Source organism: Gavia stellata, chromosome 8 (genome assembly GCF_030936135.1).
Source record: "Gavia stellata isolate bGavSte3 chromosome 8, bGavSte3.hap2, whole genome shotgun sequence".
Lineage (NCBI taxonomy): Eukaryota > Metazoa > Chordata > Aves > Gaviiformes > Gaviidae > Gavia > Gavia stellata.
In genome coordinates this window covers 23,212,173-23,233,008 of record NC_082601.1, presented here as the reverse complement: position 1 = coordinate 23,233,008, position 20,836 = coordinate 23,212,173, and the positions used below count along the sequence as shown (strand labels likewise).

The 20,836-nt window shown below is 37.3% G+C and overlaps 1 protein-coding gene across 1 annotated transcript in view; it reads right to left on the bottom strand.

Annotated features, from left to right (window-relative positions):
• MYO3B (myosin IIIB) overlaps window positions 1-20,836 on the bottom strand; it is a 215,483-nt gene that overhangs the window by 54,376 nt on the left and 140,271 nt on the right. Inside the window, exons 27-31 of the mRNA XM_059820556.1 lie at window positions 20,600-20,805; window positions 18,440-18,499; window positions 11,533-11,644; window positions 10,440-10,602; window positions 9,649-9,729 (exon numbers count right to left, since the gene is read on the bottom strand). Of these exons, the coding sequence (XP_059676539.1) occupies window positions 9,649-9,729; window positions 10,440-10,602; window positions 11,533-11,644; window positions 18,440-18,499; window positions 20,600-20,805 (622 nt within the window). The remainder of the gene's footprint in view (window positions 1-9,648; window positions 9,730-10,439; window positions 10,603-11,532; window positions 11,645-18,439; window positions 18,500-20,599; window positions 20,806-20,836) is intronic.

Genomic DNA, 20,836 nt, shown 5'->3' with positions numbered 1-20,836 from the left:
AACATAGTTATGAATCAGAGGAAAATTCTGCAGAGCCTGAAACGCAGACTGGCACGTGGCTCTGCAGTGCAGAGCTGAATGCCCTTAACTTTTACTGAACCAGTGGAGAGAAAGAACACTTAGCACCTCACAGGGGTGGCTCCAATGTTTGCAATGTTAACAACAGCTGGAAATTATACAGGGCCTTACACTCTCACAATTATAGTGACCACTTGGCACAGCCCAGGAGAGGAAAACAGGCCTTGAAATGAGAACATGTCTAATTTAAATAGGAATCCAGCTTCGAATGTATTAAAATACATATTAGAAAATCACTCCCCAAACACCTTTTTTAATCACAACTCCCATGATTTGAGCTAGTCAGAATTTTACAGAATCAAAAGTTTAACCTGCTTTTATTGTGGGGGAGGGGGGTCAGGAGCCAAGAACAGATATATTCAACTAAAACTAGAAAAATTAATAATGTCTTCTCCTATTTTTCAATTAACTGTAACCATAATAAAACATTTTAAATACCTCTCATACAAATAATCAGGGAAAAAAAAATCTACAGAGATTGGAATTTATACCATTCATAAAACAAAGAGCAGAACAAAACAATCACTAGAAATACTAAATGAAGTAGCAAGCATGCAGTGAAGTGAAATGGCAAAGAAAATGGCAATGAGTAATATTTTGAAGATATCTACATCCTTTATTTTCATGGACTGCCTCTGGATTTGGGTACCTAAATAACTTAATTACTTCTGTAGTTTTATCTGATGTGAAATTGCTTGAATTCTTGACACCTGTAAGTAGTTAATAATAAAGCTCCAGCACAAACCACAGATACTGCACTTAGGACAAAAGACTAAAAAGTATTGCAATGTACACTTAAGTCACAAATTTTTAAATTTTATTGTTTGTAGGGTTTATTTCAAGCATTATTTTAAGCAGAAATACTTTGATAAAAGGGGAGAAAGGGCTGAATAACGAAGAAAGTAAGTACAGTATCAATGCCATAGTGGAAATGTACAAGCTGTTGCTGAATAAGAAGGCTGAGGGTTGTGAACAAAAGCAGCTGTTTATTAGTCTAGCAGGACTGCAACTTAAACAGTGACATAATATGTGAAAGAAAATTGGAGCTACGATCAGGAAATATGATTTTGAGGAAAAAAAATTCCCTGTCCAGGAAAAGCTTTTAAGCACATTAAACATGTGCAAAAGCAGAGTCAGCCTGGGGTCCAACAAGGAGTAAATTTCTGGTGCTCCTCGGACATCTGTGCAGCCGGACAGTAAGACTGCTCTTTCTAAAAGGAAAGAGGCAAGAATTTCACTGGTGGGCAATGAGCAGAGACGTTGCTGAAAACCAAGGTGGCCAGTACACCAAGGTCTGGCCACACAGGCAAGTTCTGCCAGTTCAAGCACTGGAAGAGGCTTCCCAGGGAGGTGGTGGAGTCACCATCACTGGAGGTGTTCAAGGAACGTGTGGACGTGGCACTGTGGGACTAATTACCCAAAGGAGGATGAGAAGAGCCCTCCCATTGGGTTTCCTAGAGTCCAGGGTTAAATATTACAGTGGGATGTAGGATAGGCACAGAAATGGGGTCTAGGGCAACCTCATGTAGGATCAGGGTCAAGATAACATTGTAGATTACAAAGGGAAATCAGGAGGTAGAACAAATACAGAATAGAGACTAATATAGAGACTATAGAATATAGAATATAGACTATATATAGAATATAGACTATAGAATAGAGACTAATATAGACTAAATTGAGAACACAGAAGTTGATCAGAAGATTAACAAGTTTTCTCTGTATTTCACACCTCTGATTTTATGAAAACACTAAAAGTAGGCATTAGCTACACAAAAGAAAATAAAGACCCCGTAGAATTTGCAATCCCTCAATTATTACCAAATTATGAGATAATTGATTGATTCCCCTTTTTCTTCCATTTAACTACTCGTACAAATTTAGCTCCCCATTCATGGTTTTTTTTGCGTAATGAAAAGATGGTGGAGGAAACAAAATAGAGCTACTTCAACCGCATCTGCTCTTTGCCTTAGAAAAGGGTTGTAACTGATCCCATCTTTTCTATTTTAATTCCTTTATAGTGTGAATGGTCTTCTTTTCAGCCACCTACCTCCACAAAAATATGTGGTGTTGCACTTGTGCAATGTAAGAAAATGAAAACTATCTGAACAGTTCAAGCTGTGGCATGCAATGCACCATAAGAATCTAAGCATTTCAGTGCTACTGAGGTTTCCAGGGTAAGAAGTAGCAAAAATTGCCTTTTAATGAGAGGTTACTAAAATAAAGATCCATTCACTCTACCGAAGACATGATAGAAGCTGGGCCTGCTGAGATGTTGTACCGAATACAGAGCTCAGGTATTGTGAGGCTGAGGAACTTTCTGCCCTTAATAATTAGACTGGAAAAGTCTGCCTGTCTGGCAGAGATGAGGCGAGCATTCACTTGCCCCATATGATCAGGCTTCCAGTCCTTAACTATCCCCTACTGACCAGACAAGGAGCCTACTCTGATATTGGCAGCAGAGACAGCTGGCCAGCAGCCACCTCTCTGCAGCTGAAACATGCTGAGTACCAGTCCGTCATTGGACTACCACAAAGATAAAGAAGCACTGAAACAAATGAACTAATAAGATAAACTTCAGTTTTATCTTTAGTAATTTCTCAACTTTTAGTAGTTCTTTGCATATGTGTGTGTGTCCATTAAAATCAACCCTGATACCTACCGTGATTTTATTTTTTTAAATTATTTTTCTTTTTCCCAGATACTCTTATTAATGTCAGTATAACCATTTTGGTCTTTCCCTCATTCACTACGTAAACCCTGCTTTATCTGATTCAATAAACATAGTTTTTACCCTGTCTTCTGTTTTCATACATATTTTCTAAATCAACTCCTCTTCAACTTAACCATTCTGCAAGCTGCTTTCTAACATTCTTCTAGGATGCCTTGAATCTGACAGGTAAATGGCTGTATTTTTCCTGCTTTCCCTTTGACTCATGGGATAATTGAAGTAGCAGGATAAACAAACTTCTCTCTCTCTCAAAAGCTTCATTGAGCGTTAGTAGGACTGCATCTTTTCAACATTTATTAACTGGATCTATAATGTTTCAAAAGAAATGCATATGCAGAGAATTCTACTGGGGGAGTCTGAAAGGCTGGGAAGCTGCTCCATCACAGCAATTTGCATTACTGACTGGTGCTGGTTTTGACACTAAGCACTTGGCTCAAAGAGTGTGAAATTAGCAGACTCATGTTGCTACTGCTCCATGAACAATCACTGCATCATTGAAGAAGAATGATTACCAGCTGTCACCTCATTTTCACCTTATCCAGTCTATATTCCAAACTTTCCAGCAACAGCATCTTTAACCCTGATCTTTACATAACCAAAGATGACAGGATCTGAAAAGCAACATAGGAACTGAACTTAATTTTAAAACTTCTATTAGTAATTCGGTGTTAAATGTTTTATGGGCCACAATTTAGGACATGAATTTTTACTTGTACTGATCAATTCTCACACAGAGTGAGTTTTCTGTCAGCTCCAGCACCTAGCAAACCAAGAATATCTTCACCTCAGGGAGTCTGAAATTTGGTGTCTTGCAGTTAAAAACCTTTATTTTAAGGTCTAAGTAACAAGGCGTATACATTACACACAATGTTGCACAATTCCAGATAGGAAAAGTCCAGGCATTTTCCCTCTGATTCCCATAGGAAATATATAGTTACAGAGCAAATTGTGAAGCACAATGTAGAAAGATCAAAGCTAAACAATCACAGGTCTATACAAGTATTTTAAACAGCAGAAGGATTCATTCTCAGTTGTAAAAAATCATGTTTAGCAGACATTTTCTACACAGACACATTTTTAATCTATAATATCACCTAAAACAGCATATAACAGCAACTCAGAAAGGAAAGCTGATGCTTGCTGAAGAGAAGATATCATGGTAGTTTGTAATCAGAAGTTGATTTGCTATGAACAGCATACCACTTTCTTAATTTGCCTAGTTAAAAGAGCATTCAGCAGCTTAACTAACAACATCTGAGAGGATTTGAAGCCCATGAATCTGATTCTTCACTTCATGCCAAATTAATTATAATGAACAGTAAAAGGGATGGAGAGTCACATCCTTTGCTGGGTCCCATGAACACCTCCCCTCTTTCACTTCTCACTCTGGATGGATATTGGGTGATGCCTGTTTAATAGCAGAAAAAAACCCTCGTCTTAAGTTCTCCAGCAGAAGCATTATGAGAAAGCAAGTCACGAGTTCTCATGTACAAGCAGTAACTATCAGTAACAAGCAGTGACTGTTAGGAAGATTCACCAAGGCTGCCATCAGGACTGGTGTCACTGATCCACATCACCACTTGGACATATGTTTTTTAATTACCATGCATTACAGTCTCTGATCTTGACACTTGGTCAAAGAAAAAAAAAAGTGAAGATGACTGTGAAACTCTTTGTCAATATCAGCAAGGGAAAGGAATAGGTTTTCCAATGTATTGTTGGATGATGTAAGTCGTTGTCCCTTCCTGATTTTAGCAAGGGCATGAAATCCGGTAAGAATCATCTCCTTTTCATCTCCTCAAAAGCAGGAGAGAAAACCAAAAGGAAATGCAGATGTAGTCACATCGACAGAGCTTAGCTCAGAGATGGGGATAGAATATAGGACCTCATACTTCAAAACCGTAAGGCCTTCTCACTTTTCCTAACTTGTTCCCTGCACATGAGCAGCAGGCTTTTAATGGTTACTAGAGATAGATACTAAAAGCGAAGAATTACTGGACGCCCTAAGCTAATACAAAACAAAAAGAGATGGAAGACCAAAGTTAACCAAAGCTGTGCAGCCTTTACAAACCAGTCTGGTTTACCCTGAGTGTGAAATCAAGGTAATACGATGAGTCAGTTCAGCTGCCATTAAGAGAAACACATACATCTCTTCAATGGTTCTTACACTGACAACGTAGTTAAAAGGAAGAAAATTAATGATATAAAAAAAGTAAAACTGGATCTGATACTTAGTGGTTGTTATTTTCAGGAAAATTAAAAAACATATATATTTTCAGATATAAAGTGCTTAGAAGTTTTTGGAATGTTTTACTCATGTAATTCTTAGATCTGTACAACAGTATTAGCTGAATACATGTACACACACATATACTTAGTGATATAGACAGATGGATAAATATAGGGTTTTCAAGAAATACTTCCTTGTCTTCTATTGAGGCCAATATTAAATCTTTGCTGTTGAAAGTCCCAAAGGTAACACTTTTATTAAAAGCCTACATTTATTATAAATGTAAAATAGTAAATTACAGCTGTTCTCAGGCCCTCTTTTTGGAGTAAATTTTGCAAGAAGCACATGTTAGCGATATGTAAATAGTGAGCAACTCTGTATGGGCAGAAGTTACAGAAAGAAAGCAGTTTACAAAGGGATGCTTCATCTGGTTTCCTTCTGAACATCCATCACTTATTATTTAAAAAAAAAGAGCCCAAATCTTGAGTTCTTGATAAAGAATTTTCCAATACAATGTGACATATGGTGAGTGTGCGAGCACGTGTTGGAGGAGGAGATGGTGGCTCAATGGATTAGTCATTTGCCTTTCACCTCTGGAAGCATAGTTAAACTCCGTCCTGACCAGAGCTGCACAGTATATTCCAGATGGCTAAAGTGGGCCTAATTAAAATGAATTCAGTGATGTCACCTCAGATCTAAGTGAATCGCATGCACCACTCATTTGGCATTTTGGCAATGTCAGTTCACAAATGAAATAACCAGATTAAAATCCTCCCTTAAGTCTTTCGGGACAACAGTCACACTGCATGGAAATACATGCTATCGTAACTAGGAAACATAGTTTTATAATTGTATTATCTGTTGTTTTAAATTCTAATTAATGCATTATTCTAATACAATGAAACATTAAATGAGACTTGCATGTGAGGTAAATCAGTGCAGCAACATTTCAGTCAGATGATTGAGTGGATATAGACCGATTTAAACCAGCTGTGAATCTGGCAACATAATTTTTAAAAATTCTTTATTTTAACAAAATATTTTTCCTTTAATGTAGACATAAATCAGAACAATATAAATCCCAATTACAAAGAAATACTCAGAAGTGCAAAGTATTGTTAACTCAAACACTTTACACAAAATCGTTCTTTACAATTTGTCTGCAAGTTAAAAATTAGCATTTTCTAACCTTTACAGTTTGGGAAAGTGTGATTGGAAGAAGCAGGAAAGACCTTGTGTACCCTGTGTACCATTTTAGCTATGAGTCTAATAACATCTGTGTATTCTGAGAACCTGTGATGCAGATATGCTGAAGTAGGGTAGCTTTTTCTTCCTCACCTAATTTAAATTCACAAATATTTTGTATCCTAGTAAGGGTGTTTTCCCCCATCTGACATGATGACTTTTTTTCATGTAATATAATACACTCAGGAATTGTATCCTCATGTATATTGTGAGGGTTGTTTTTTTTCTAAGTTTGTTTTTTCTTCCAACATTTCTTCAATGGATAGTGAACTGCTGGGCCCACAGAGATCTCCAGACCACCAGCTCATGTATTTGAAAGGCATCTGTTTATTTTTAAAATGCAAATGCAGTCTACCTCAAAGACTGACTTGCAAGAAATGAACAATCTGAACAAGTCAAGAGGTTTCCAATCAGGAGCTGTGTTCCTCCTTTATATCAGACTATGATCACTTGCTGTCAAAACCACTTAAACAATATCCTGGAATCTGAATGAAGTCCCCCCACAATTAAAATGAGCAGGATAATCCTGCAAGAATTATTCAGGCAAATCATTTTTCACACAGTTTAAAGTAATGATAAGGTCATTTACAAAAGAAATCAGCGCCTTTGAAATGCTGACTTGTAGACAGAGGACTGCCTGGAGGAGGGCCATAGATAACAGTGAAGACTGGCCTCCTAACACTACCCTAGCAGTCTTTGGAACTGATTCTGATGAAGAGAAGGCCCAATAAGGTTAATACCCCTACTTTGATCTCTGTCAAAGCGTACCAGCAAGAATTAATTTACATTTCAGATGAAAAAGGTTGACAGCATGAAAAGGCATCTTGTTTCTGGTATGTGAATGTGCTGTAATAGATCGGGAATTCTGAAAGGAAGTTCTGAGGAAGCTAAAGGGATAAGCCGAGCGGCTGCTTTTATTGGGAAAGAGATGAAAGGAAAACAAATTTCAATATGCGCTGTTCTGTAGAAACATGTAAGCCAAATGCTTCCTAAATTTCAAGGCCTGCTTGAGCAAGGGGCGGAGGCGGGGGGAAGGAGAGGCAAATACATATATTTTAATTATATGGTTTTGCTAATGTCTGGATGACAAATGCAAACAATCTATCTCAGTGCCTGAAATAGCTCATTTAAAAAAAATACAAAGGTGATCATACTCCATTTTACTGAAAAGCTGCCTTGAACTACACACATTGGAAGATGTGCAGGGAAGGGAGAGATTTGGAGTTGCTTTTGCCTCCGTGTCACTAGGCATTTGGACAGTGTAATGTAAACAACAGAAAGACTGTCAGTGTATTCTAAAACCTGGAAAATGGCCACCATTAGCAAGCATGAGCTTTGATTTGAAACACAGAATAATTAGCATGTGGAGAAGAGAAAACATGCACAAGAAGAATTTTCAAATAAGAAGTCCTAGATATAGGTTTCCAAAGGCAGACAGAAATGTGTTGAGGATTATTATTATTATTATTATTATTATTATTATCATCATCTTTATTATTATACCCCTTTCAATGCAGCCCCAAAGATAGGAGGAGCAGACAGCCTAATTAATACAAAGGTGCACTGTGTCACTCTTAACCCTATAGTCCTAATGCTTGTTCACCCAGACTGATCACTGAAACTGTCAAGTGCCAGGTTACAAAGAAAGACAGTGTGTGTGTTGGTGGGAAGAGTGTTAACACCATTCCTTCAGCATTAGGCCCAGAGGGCTCAACAGAAGTGTCCAAATTCAAGGGTATGCGTACAGTCCCACTGCCTCTGCTCTGCCATGTTCCACACAGCATCTAAGAGACGGCAGGAAAGAACACAGCTCTGAATCCCTCCCATGTACGCAATGAGCAGAATGGATCAGTTGCTTTCTCTATAGAGCTAGTAATGAGCGTGCAACTCCTACATGCCTAAGAAATCTGGCTGGATAAAACTCTAAGGCAGAATGTCCCCTACAGTCTCCAAGTGATACTGCTAGACACCAGCTTCCTACTGAACTCATCTTAAGGAACTGGTAATAGTGGTACAGTGATGGGTCAACTGTTTCACTTTCCTTTTTACAGCAGAAGGCTGTTGTAAATCAGGAAATCAAAGTCCAGGTATGGCCAAGTGTAAATGTAGCAAATAATCCAGAAAATAGTTGCAGGGGGTACTTTAACATCTACTCTGTGCTACCATGAAAACAATAGAAAATGACAACACAAAGGAGAGGAAGAAGGGAAGAGAGTGCTTATGCAGTCCTTCAGCGCTTGTTGTAAAGGGAGACAAAATTTCTCCTTAACAGTTCTCCATTTAATAGAATATTTTGCATATGACCCTAGAGCTATAGTTCATGATTCTACATAACAGTATGCATCCAAAGCTATAAATCATTATTTTGTCATAATGGTACTCTGTTCCCTTCTGTAACTACACTGGTATTCTGTTTTCTGCTGAAAGTCACAGTGATGCTTAATTTCTGAGTAGCAAACTTAGACCAAAGAAAAACAAATGAATTTACTGGAAATGGCTTGAGAACAAAGTAAAAGAATATTCAGAACACATCTTTTTCAGATTGACTTTACACTATATGATACAGAATAGAGAGGTGACAAAGCTTAAGGAATTATAGCACAGGAAGCTGGTAGAATAAAGGTGGTACCTTGGTTTATCTGTAAACACATTTGCTACAACTCATTTTTGATCGGCTACAGTCTTTCAACCTGGGGTTGGACAGGGAAGGTGTATTACACTGCATCATATGGAGGTTGCTTCATATTGGCAGCATCTGAAAACACCATTGAGTTCACGGCACTGGTTCTTAGATTTCTGTGCCATATGGTACCCTGCTCTCTACTAGAGACCTACACAGCCCTATGGCCCTGTTCCTCCAATAATCTCTTTAAAGTTTATTCAAATTCATATTGATATGGCTGCATAGGAGTCTGGCAGAGAGTCAAAAGATTGGCCAAAGCTGGCAAACTCAGCAAGCAGTCAAAACAAAAACCTGGCAAGCTGCCAAGATCAGGGCTCTACACAAAGACAGAGAAATGCATGTCCAGTGCCTCCCATCCACACTTTTAGTCAGATCAATCCAGTGCTTCATACCAGCTCTACATATAGTTGAATCGTACTGACTGTGCTCAGAAGAATCTTAAAGAATTAACTCAACAGCTTTTCATCAGCACATTTTGCTTCCAGAGAAGTACTTACAAAAAGCCCAAAGTGCCTGATACCTGTCACTGATGTCATTTGATACTGAAGAACAAAAGATCAGAAGTAATGTTTTTGATAGCTTTTGTTTGGACTGTATGTATTTCTCTTGGCTATAAACACTGACACATGAAATGACCCACAACAAAATAGGTGTTGGCAATTGAAATAATGTTTTAATTACCTGCTTGAATATGTATAGCAGCATCAGTTCTTCTGTTCCTTATTTCCTTGTACTTCCTGCGAGCTTCATATCCTCTCCAGGCTAAAAATACAAAACCATGTGCTGGAAATTACATTTATTTAAGGAGTGCTACAGAGTCTACAGTCAGAGATGTGCTGAAACTTTCATCCCTCCTGCCATAACCACTCCAGCCCCCACTCCCAATACCTCTTCCCCACCCACCCACATGTTGAACTCTGGGTTCACAACTGCAGTATTCACATTGCCACAACTTCAAACACCACTTCACTCATCCAAATTTTAATTGTCACCATGTGCTCACTGATGTCCTAACCCAAAAGGCAAAGGTGCATGATCATGTCAGCAGAACTCCCCTCCTCACACAGCTCCCCAAATTCAATACAAGGAAGCCTGCTAAATTACTGATAATCAGCCTCTCAGTCCCACCCCACGACGTATGTTATCTGGAATTCTGGTATACATGGGGGGGGCATGCTTTTGCAGTTCATTTATGTGCTGCATGCTAGCATAGACATACCTAACAATATTTTCATTTTGTGCACAGGCATCACATCCAAAATACTAAAATATTTAAATAAAGACGTTACCAAATAATAAGAGGACACCTTAGAAGTAAATAAAAAATATTTGCATCAATTAGCTGGAGAGAAAAGCACTTCTGGTTATTTTGATACAATAATAAACTATTACAAATGAATAAATAATGTACATGCAATTTAACAGCTTGAAATGCAAAGACACTCAGAGACATAGGGAATGTGAACATTTACCTGACTGTACAGTAACAGCACTATTTTCTCTTTTCTCTTTGACTTTCTTGTACCTCCTTGCTCCAAGCCATCCCTTGATATAGGCTTGCATGACCACCACCCTCCCTATAACTTCTCGCAGGAACAAATTTAACTGCTCTATATGGTAATACTTTAGAAAAACCTGAAATGGAACAAAAAAATCAGTATTACATGCAGGCAGTAACATAACCTCTTGTATTCTGCCTTTCCATTAGTCTTATGTCAGCCTATTTTAGGGCACTGTTGCTGAGAAAACTGTAAAATACCGATTGCTGATATCATAGCAATCTTGTGAATCAAATATTTGCTCTCAGTGTGCGTGTGGAATTCCATTATTCCACTGAGTAGAATCACCCCATTGCAAAATAAACCACATATTTACCCCCTTTACAAAGTAAATTAGCCAGGGGGATATTTTCAGGTATCAACAATTTTGAAATATAGCCTTTCTTGACAGTGGGAAGATAAATCCTGGGTTGAATTTATTTTTAGACATAATATTTTCTAACAGCATTCTGCTTCAGGAGGCAAATCCTGTGGGTGCTTACATACATTTTATCTGGGTCTTGAGCAGGAAAATTCTCCTGTTTTTCCCTTTGTGCACTGTAAAACAACTCAAGATACTGTATAACATCTTTTTTACAGAAGTCATCCACTCCATTTTAAATCATGAACAAAGGCCCTTGACAGAGCCAGAAGAATCTCATCTGAAACTCCACAAATGGATAGTGTACTAACCAGGCTCACAAGATGGGCTAGAGTGTGAAGTTTCAGTCATACCATGATTAAGAGCAGGAAGAACTTCAGGGAGTCGCTACCACAGCAGGCACTGACAGATGTACTGTCCTTAACAAGGCAGCCACGTGCAGAATGTGGTTTGGTGAGGTACCCAATGCACCCCTCCTCTCGCAGCACTAACTCAGCTGGCTTGGGAGAGCACCTCCGTAACCTGGGAGGCTAACTAGAGCAAATTCCTTGCTCTTTTGTTCATTCATGCAGTACTTTTCAAACCACTATTAAACATGTTTTGCTAAAAGGATACTATCCTTGAGAAAATGTTAGCACCCTCTACCTTGGTTTTCCCAAGAATCCAGTTGTCTAGTTTAGATTTTTCCAAGATGGCAAGACAGTTTTCTCTGCTACCAAGGGGAGTCTCGTGTGCCTTGAATGCAAGGTAATAATATCTGCAAAACCAAATGACAAAGAAAGAATTGACTTGGCAATCATTATGTACTTTCACTGCTCTTCTCTAGCTGAGACATAGCGGTGACAAGAATCTGCTGCATTCTAGAAATCCTCAGGTGGTGTAATCATTCATAAAGGTCTTTCACAAATCAGTGCAACTTAGGAAAGACCCAAGGTTGGTCTGAATTTTTCAGGTGAACGAGTGAATGAATGACAGGGAGAAGAAGAAAAAGTGCTAGAAATCGGAGTACTAGAAATGAAGGCAAAAATATAACCTTTTGCATAATGTGTAAAATAAGTATGCCATCTACAGAGCCACACAGCATACTTTGGCAGTTACATCTCACTGCAAGTCTGCAAGTTTTGTTGAATAAGCAGGTGCTCCCTGAGGTGTTCAATGGACCTTGACAGATTTCTGAGTGGGCGAAAAGTCAAATACTAGCACCAAAGAAAGAGAAAGGCACCAAAAGTAAGTTATTCATGACCTGATGTCTGTTTCTTATGAGAAATGCCAAAAAAAGGCATTTCACAATCTTTCAATATTTTAGTTACTGGTATCAGTCATTTTTCACAAACAAATATAAATGGCCTTGACATTTTTTGGGAAGCATAAATCCATAGAAGTCGTCCAAGGGTCTTGAGCTTGTAACAAGATCATGCCCATCAATGGAACTCAGGGGAGCTTCCCATTTTCAGTATGCCTAATAGAAAGACTGAGAATTCTTAATCGGTGAAGTGAAGGCCAGCACTAGGAGGTAGGCAGTACAATGATACAGTGATACTGACTGATTATTGAAGCTGAAAGGCTGCCACTGTGTGTGAAGAATAAAGATTAGTTTACAGTAAAAACAATTCTCATATCAATCTTAATTTACAGACAGCAAGATACACAGACTGCATGAATACTCACCTGTGTTTCACACCTCCAGAAGAGGTCATATTAAAACAATTGGCATTGCTATCATATCAGCAAGGATTTTATCAGTGCTGATGGTTAAACAGAACTAGCAGCTATTTTAAAGAAAAAACAAGTGAATTACTCCTCATATGAATGTAATAATTTTCTTTACTCACAAGGATTTCTGTGGTTATGATTAGGTTTGTAAGTCATTAGGCATGATGTCTTTTTTTCTGTTTGTTTGGCATGATTATGATCAATTTTAGTGGCCTTTGGAACAGGCCAATACTAAAAAACATTGACTTTTCTTTTGTCCATGTTCCCTTGCAAAGAACAGCCCCTAATAATTATGTGAAATAACATTATTGTGCAAATAGTTAATGAAAAAGGGATGCAAACTTGTTTGAACTGAATTAAGACTGAATGGACCAATCCCTACCTGTAAAGCCACTGTGCATTAATGAAGAATGGTTTTATATTTTTTAAGTAATTCTACTTGCAAACAGTTATGTTAAGTAACAGCAAGAAGATGTGCCAGTTAGTTTACAAATTTAACGCTATTTTAGCACAAGTACACTGTTAGATGGTAGCAGCTGTCACCTCAGCTCACATTGAGGAACGGCCATGTGTTGTCTTGGTCTTTATTATGTTATACTTTTACAGGTGCTACTCTATTTACATTGTGTTTGAGAGGAACTGGCAGGTTGAGCAAACCATTCTCCTAATTATTAGCATGGGGAAGAGCCATCAGATGTTCTTTAAAACATAAAGAGAAGAATCTGACCAGTGAACCTCAAAGACAGATTCCTCTGTAGCTGCATAGAGGCAAGAAAATATCGCACATCATACTGAAGAAAATATGGACAAGCAATTAGCAAGAATGGAATAGTGCAATAATTTTCTTTTTTAAATCAGGAGAATATGATTTTCAAATAATAGCTCCAGTTAATCTCTAGATATTAGCTCCAGTTGTCACAAGAAAGAAAAAAGAACCACTAAAATAGTCAATAAAGATCAAAGGGGAACAAAATGACATCTGAAGGCAGAAGCACTGGAATGAGTCCTGGACTAGACAGATATTCAACAACTGGAGACAATGCCCACTCTGAATAATGATACGAGATTATGTATTACTGAGTTATTTTTAAAGCAGTGACTTTCTCAATAACATCATATTGCAAATTCTTTAGCCAAGTCTTTCAAAATACTGAGTCATGCCATTTAGCAGGTATGTTACAAACATGACGCATTTAAAAGAAAAAATGTAAGTTTCCTCCACCTTATTACTGAACTTAATGATGCCAGTTTTCACAAGACAAATGGTATCGAGTTGCACAAATAAAACCCAGATTTAAAATATACATATCACAAACAATTTGTGATAGCATGCAATTTCAACAGATGCTTGACAGATACATCAGAAAAGTTGCACTAATAGTAAATTGCTGTTTGCTTAAAAAGCCAGTTCAGGTAGCCATGTTATTTACACGTGTATGTAACTTAAGCAGTTCCTCTCAGAAGGAAGGAAGGATTCAAGTGAGTGATAATATCAGTTTTCTGGTTGTTCATACATCTTTTAAGGCATGTTGTAGTTGGGAATTTTAAAATCACAGAACAGTTTTTAGATAGCACGGATGCAATAGAATAATCAAGGGAGATCTCATAATTTTTGAATCTTACTATCTGATCAATGACATTCTAATTACTGAGAAGTTGACTTCTTATTTGTGACAAATACCTGACTAAAAAGTATTTTTTAGCTATACAATTTACACGCCTGAGTATACCGTTTTGTTTATGACAAACTTCAATATCTTCCAAATGTAGTACCCTCTCCATTAGCTCTCTTTCATGATCTAGAATGTAGTTGCTTTTGGTACCCAGAAAAAGAAAAAAAAAGGCCAATTTTTCTTATCAAATCCTGCTTTAACAGATGTTTTTACAAATTTAAATTTATCTGTCTTCTAAGAAAGCAAGCCATTCAGAATGACAGTAACTTTACAAACCATGGGAATAACTTCAATTTCTGTATATAAACATATTGCCTCCCAATATTTCAGAAAAACTTTCTCTGAATGGTGTTTTTCCAAATGTTTTGATTGATTCAACCACTGCACAGAAGTCTCCTGTAACTGGTTAAACACACTGGGATGTCAGATTTTCAACATCAGGTCTTCCTGTTCCTTTTCAGTTATGTCATCAAAAATAAGGCAGAAATGACTCTGCTCATCAGAAATAAGGTCTAGCAATACGAGACTGGCAATTTTTGATTATTCGATTTTGATTTTTTCTCCTCCAGAACTGCTTTTGGAGTTTGCGTTCTGTACAGTAAAAGGTCTCTAGATTAGTGTTCCAAAGCTCAAATCCATTTATTTTTTTTAAGCAAACACTTTGGTTTTTATCTGGTGCCTATTTGCATGACTGAATCACATAACTACAGATGCACAAGTAGTTTGTCTTGATGTGCTCAGGATCACTGTATGGCAGCACAGCATGTGCCACATAGGGTCATCCAATTATTTTACCTAATCTAAAATCTTTGTACAGCAATGGACCATATGGAATATTCTGGAGGAAGGCAAAATGTTTCAACTTAATGTATCCAGTAAAAGTGTGCAAATATTGTACACGGTGAAATGGTAGAGAAAACGTCTGGGAATGCACCCAAAACTTTGGGGTATATGCAACTACAACTGTTCATTTTAATTTACTGGCCTAATTTAATCTCTATCATACTTACATAAAGCTACTGTACAGAGATCACAGAGTGACCTCTATTTCCAACATTTCATCAAGAGAAGAAACCAGATACTTAATTTCAGAAAACTAGAGCTAGAAATCACATTTGATTCCAGATGAGATGAGAATTTCACAACTCTACTTTTTTTATTTCCATATTTGCATTTGTTATTCCAGCAAAAAATGCAGTAGTCTGGAATACTTCAGCGCTCTTCTATGTTAAGCCAATACTTCTATTTCTATTTCTAAAAATAAATTTTATGGTCCTTCATGTGTTGTTTCATAAACATGCACATATTTGTGCAAAAATATGTCACTTTCTTGGGTTACACATCCTGCTTGAAAATTTTGTACACATGACACATATTCATTTACATGTTTCCTAAAAGTACTTGACTAATCACATTCTCAGTAGCAGTAAGACTAAGAGCAAAGTAATTTGCCCTCAGAAGAATGAACTTCTCAGAGCTGATGAAACTCTGGAATTATGTATTTCTTAACCAGTGGTTCTTACACTGCACTACAAACTACCCTTCATGGACATTAATAGTATTCCAGACAAAGCATACATTAAAATGGGATTAACTGTACTTAGTAGTCATTAGGCATGAACCAACATTTTTTAAAAGTTGAATTTATCCCTAGATCAACAATTGCAAAGCTAGGACATGCAGAGTTAAGGTTAAATGTTAAAGACATCCAAGTATGATTTGATATGGAAAACTTCAGAATGATGCTATGCATTAACTATCTGATCATGGCCAAGACATTTTAGTTTGGTGGTTTTAGATTAAACTGATTGTAAACAAATGGCTCAATTTCTCTCCCTCCTTAAAGGGTGAACTGTGGAACTGTTCAATAAATAGCATTTAAACAGCACCATTAACTACTATACCAGTGTCTCTTACTAAAGTTCCCTTCATATTCCAGACTTAAAGGCAGCATCAATTCTACAGAATTAACTAAAAAAAAAAAAACAAAACCCAAACAAACAAAAACAACAACAACAAAAAACAAACCACACACACACAAAAAAACAACCCACAAAAAAAACCCCACCCTTTTTCTCTTTAAAACAAATCTTTGTAATAAAATATACTGGCCTGAGGTAGAGAATGGATAATGGCATGTGAAAAGCATGAGGTGCAAGAGGGCAAAATCCCTTTCTAGCCAGACTCCCAGCAACAGTAGGGAGATTCTCAACATTCCAAAAGGCTTTTGTTTCTCCTCAGCCCTGAAGTTGGAAAGTTTAAAAAACCCATGTTTTTAGCACTGAAAGAGCTGTTAAATAACTTTCAAAAATTCCTAACTTGTATTGGTTGTACCTCTCTTTCAGAAACTTTCACATCTGACTTCATACAACTAATTAGATTTGACTCTATATTGAGAGTGTGAATGAAAAAATGTAAATGAAAAATGAAAAAACATTTAAGATACTCTTGAAATTCAGTAACAGATACATAACACTTATGCTGTAAATCATCAGATAAACATAGAATCACAGAAATACTCTCAGAAAGGCATAATTTGGTCTATTCTGCATATACAATTCATAAGGGGTTAGCAGACATTTCACTCCTAGAGGTTTCCTATCTTCTCCATCCTGCAACCGTTTACCAGTGTTCTGTGAATGACAAGAGTCTAGAAAGTATATGTGGAAGGTACAGTAGTTTACCATATTTAAAGTGTACAAGAACATTATACAGATCTGGTAAAATCTTAAAGCCACTGAAACAAATATCAAACATTTCCATGGATAATAGTAAAATCAAAATATGGGGGATGTTACAATTTTGTTTCCAGAAATCACTTAGGGACTTTGGTACAGTGCAGACGTAATGTTAAAAGTAAGTTTGCATTAAAAATGCAGAAGAGCAAGCATTTCTTTTCTCTGTAGCAAACCTGTTGACTTCTAATTTAATTCAGTGCTTTCCTGATTTTGAATAATAAACAAGTCTATCACCACTGAATTTTTGGGGTTAGAAGAAAACATGTACTGAGGTAACATGTTTTACAGGATTTTGCCATATTTGACTAGTTTTTATTCCTAGCTCCACTCAACGCAGAATGTGACTTATCAAGGTCAATCAGGCTTTATATGGTCATGAGAAATGTAACACTGACGGTTTAGAGACTGTGTGTACCAGGTGTACCAGCAGTGACCTTATGGAAATTTGCACTGTGAGATTGAAAAAGCAGAACCAACCTCACTGGGATCACTGTTATAGTAATAGCACTGGTATCACCATGAGCATATGATCTGAGCAACATCATCTGGCTACTGTGAAGTAGGTAGTGCTTATAGGAAAAGTGTATCCTGCATACTAATGCAGTACAAAGAACTTTAAAGCAGAATGTAAACAGGCAGAGAAGAAGAAAAAAGACATTCCTTAAATGAAACTTGTACAAAACTTCTCAACACATTCCTACGTGCTTATGAGGCACTTCAAGCATGACAGCATTTAGCGCCATTAGACTATCAAGTCCCTTATCTTTCAACCCATAGTACAGTATATGCCACATTACATAAAAGGTGTATACAGCTGGGGGATACGTGGTGAGGACACACCTGCATACCACATCATGTCACATGAAGCTCCAGGGGCCTGGGCACTCGGATATAGCAAGGAGCATCCCATCCAGCGGGACTTTCAGTGCAGTTCCCCACTAGAAAGCACACCTCCCTTAGCTGCTGTGCTATGGTCACTATGCGGTCCCACAAGCAAGGCACACCTGGTTGCCTGATCAGGTTAATAATCTGTGTCTGAAACCCGGGATTCCAGCCTAGGAAAGGGGCCATGCTGCTTCACAGCAAACACATAAGACAGACACATAATGGCATGGGGTGCGAGACAAGGCCAATGGAGATGAAGTGCCTATGACTTGACAGGTCTACAGTGTTTACAGGGGCTGCAGATTACATTTTCCTACTTTAAGCAAAAGAATATGTATATTTATATACATAAAACAGATGGTTGTATACTTGGCTGAAGAAACACTGTGTGAATGAGTTACAGTTAAGTCCTCTCCTCACCATCTGTTTTTTAACCCAATAAACTACCTCCAGGTTTGCAACACTGAAATAATCTGTTCTACATGAAAACAGAAGACAGTAAAGAGTAACATTAGACAGCTTTATCTTTTGTTTACCTCCCACCTGATAAACCCTGAATGGTTCTGTTCCCTGCCTTTGATTGTTTTGTCCTCGTATTTCCTGCTAAGAGTTTACAAAACAGCATTATTGAACAGGCAGATAAGAAGCACACCTATTTGTTTAATAACATCAAGGGAGAAAAAGTGCTGGCTCATCCATTTTGTTGTTCAGTTGCTCAAAAGGATCAAAATACCAATTAACTTGCTGGCTTAGAAAATCTTTGATATCCTCACATTTACTGACATTTTGAAACTCTTGTTCATACTTGCCTAATGTCTTTTTGATTATGAACAAAGAAGTGCCAATCTGTTTAGCATTTGACCTGTTTTCTAAAACATTTTTATGTATTCAACTACTTAGTTCCTAAAAACACTTGACTAGTCATGGCTGTAAGTTGAAGAAAAATGTTTCTTGTTCCATTGATAGCTTTTTTAAGCATTGTTCTTTTTTTTTCAAGAGCAAAACAGAACAGAATTTGTTTAAAAATAAAGCATGAACTGAACAAAGGAGCAAGAACATCCCCTCTCCCTCCCCCCGTTTATACTCTGAACTCAGGAAGTCTTCTATGTTGTTGGGCAAATTGCTAAATCTCCCCCCCATTTCCCTTGTCGTGTTGACTTTCTTTCCTGAAAGAATTACATCAAGTTGGACTAAAAACTTGGGGAGTATCTGACAAGATGTTAAACACAACTTGCACTTATCTGCAGGAATGGAAAGCTACAGTCAGCACTGCTTTTATTACCGTTACTTTTCAAGGTTGTACTCAAATTCAGTGCACTTTTGAATGAAAAGCATCTACTGGTAAGAGGAGACCTAATTTCCTCTCAGTTTACACTGATTTCAGTGGAGTTAACCTTAGTTCACTTATGTGTAAATTGGATAAAAGTTAAGGTTAATAATTCTGCCTTCAGCCTCTTCGGGATGTTGCAAAGGTGTGTTAGTGATCCCCAAAATTAATCTCTTTGTTAAACTTGCTTTAGAATGGTGTGACCTTAGTAAAATCAGTCATGTAACACAAAAAAAGTTGGGGAGATCATGTCTGAAAATTAAATCGCTTTGATGGACAAATGAACACATTAGTTATCCTTCCTGGGATATATCTCTAGTGTTTTCCTATTACATATTCATTTGGCATACTAATATATTATAAAGCAGAAAATGTCATAATTTTTCAGAATGAATCAGAATGATAAGCTATGGTTTATCATTCAACATCTCTCAATGCAAGGACCGTAGATTTCCAAGCCCAAATGACTGATTTACACACGTGAATTTACCCGATCTCAGGGTTTTAGAAAGGCCTGTGAAATTGTTTATGTCTCTCCCTTCTCAGAAATGTAATCAGCTCCTTTCCTCTAGCATCATATGACTGCTTTCAGTATATTCATTAATTCTATATTGTCTGGATGAGCAACCTTCAGTTCAGAAAATATCACTAAACGCTTGATTTAGCCATTCACTATTTGTTCCTACTGTTGAGCAGTTGATTGCTTAACCGTGCTGCTTCTGCTCCATTATTGAATTATCAGTCCTACAGACTGGAAAACAGTAAATACTACACAAACACATATTTTAAATCTAGAGGAAACCATAATGATCATATAAACATATTGTCATCATAAAGACAATAGCATTTCCTGAATCAAATCCATAACTTTTTGAGACTGAGAATAGTATTAAAGCCAGTAATAGTAGCCAAGACAAGGTGAACAGAGACCTGCTTATAATTCATGATATCTCCAAAATAAATGACTACAAGGCTACGAAGCTATTATAAGGAATATTTCTAAATCTAAAGCTTTTATATCAGTTCATTCTCAAGCATGTGCACATTCTTCATATAATCGCTGAAGGTCATTGACCATCCAAATCCTCGTATTATTTGAGTATGATGCATAATTTTCACTTGTTGCCTCTACCGAGGGAACCATAGGGACAGGCGTGCTACTGAATACCAAGTGCTCACTGCTGGTCTCACATTGACTTTTCTCCATTAGAGCTCAGATATCTCTTATAGTCTTTATCTCTGACAGTCACTGCTCTCGTTAGAGAATCAGACCATACATGTACAAACCAATGTTTGCAGAACTTTCTGTACTTAAACATAGAATACATTTTATTGAATGGAGTTTTAAAACAACAGCCATGTTACAGAAGTCTTACCTTTTCACAAACTCTTCAAAGAGGATGCGATGAGAATACCCTTTTTGACGGATTTTTACAGTTTCCAGAATTCCAGTGTATCGGAGCTGCAGTAGAACTCTCTCATGAGAAAATGTCAGTGCTTCTCGATCATCGTTAGGTTTAATGCAGCGGATAAAGTGAGGCTGTCCAACAACCATTTTGGATAAAAGATCCATGAGGGAATACTAGTGAGGAAAATAAGAGATGCACACAACT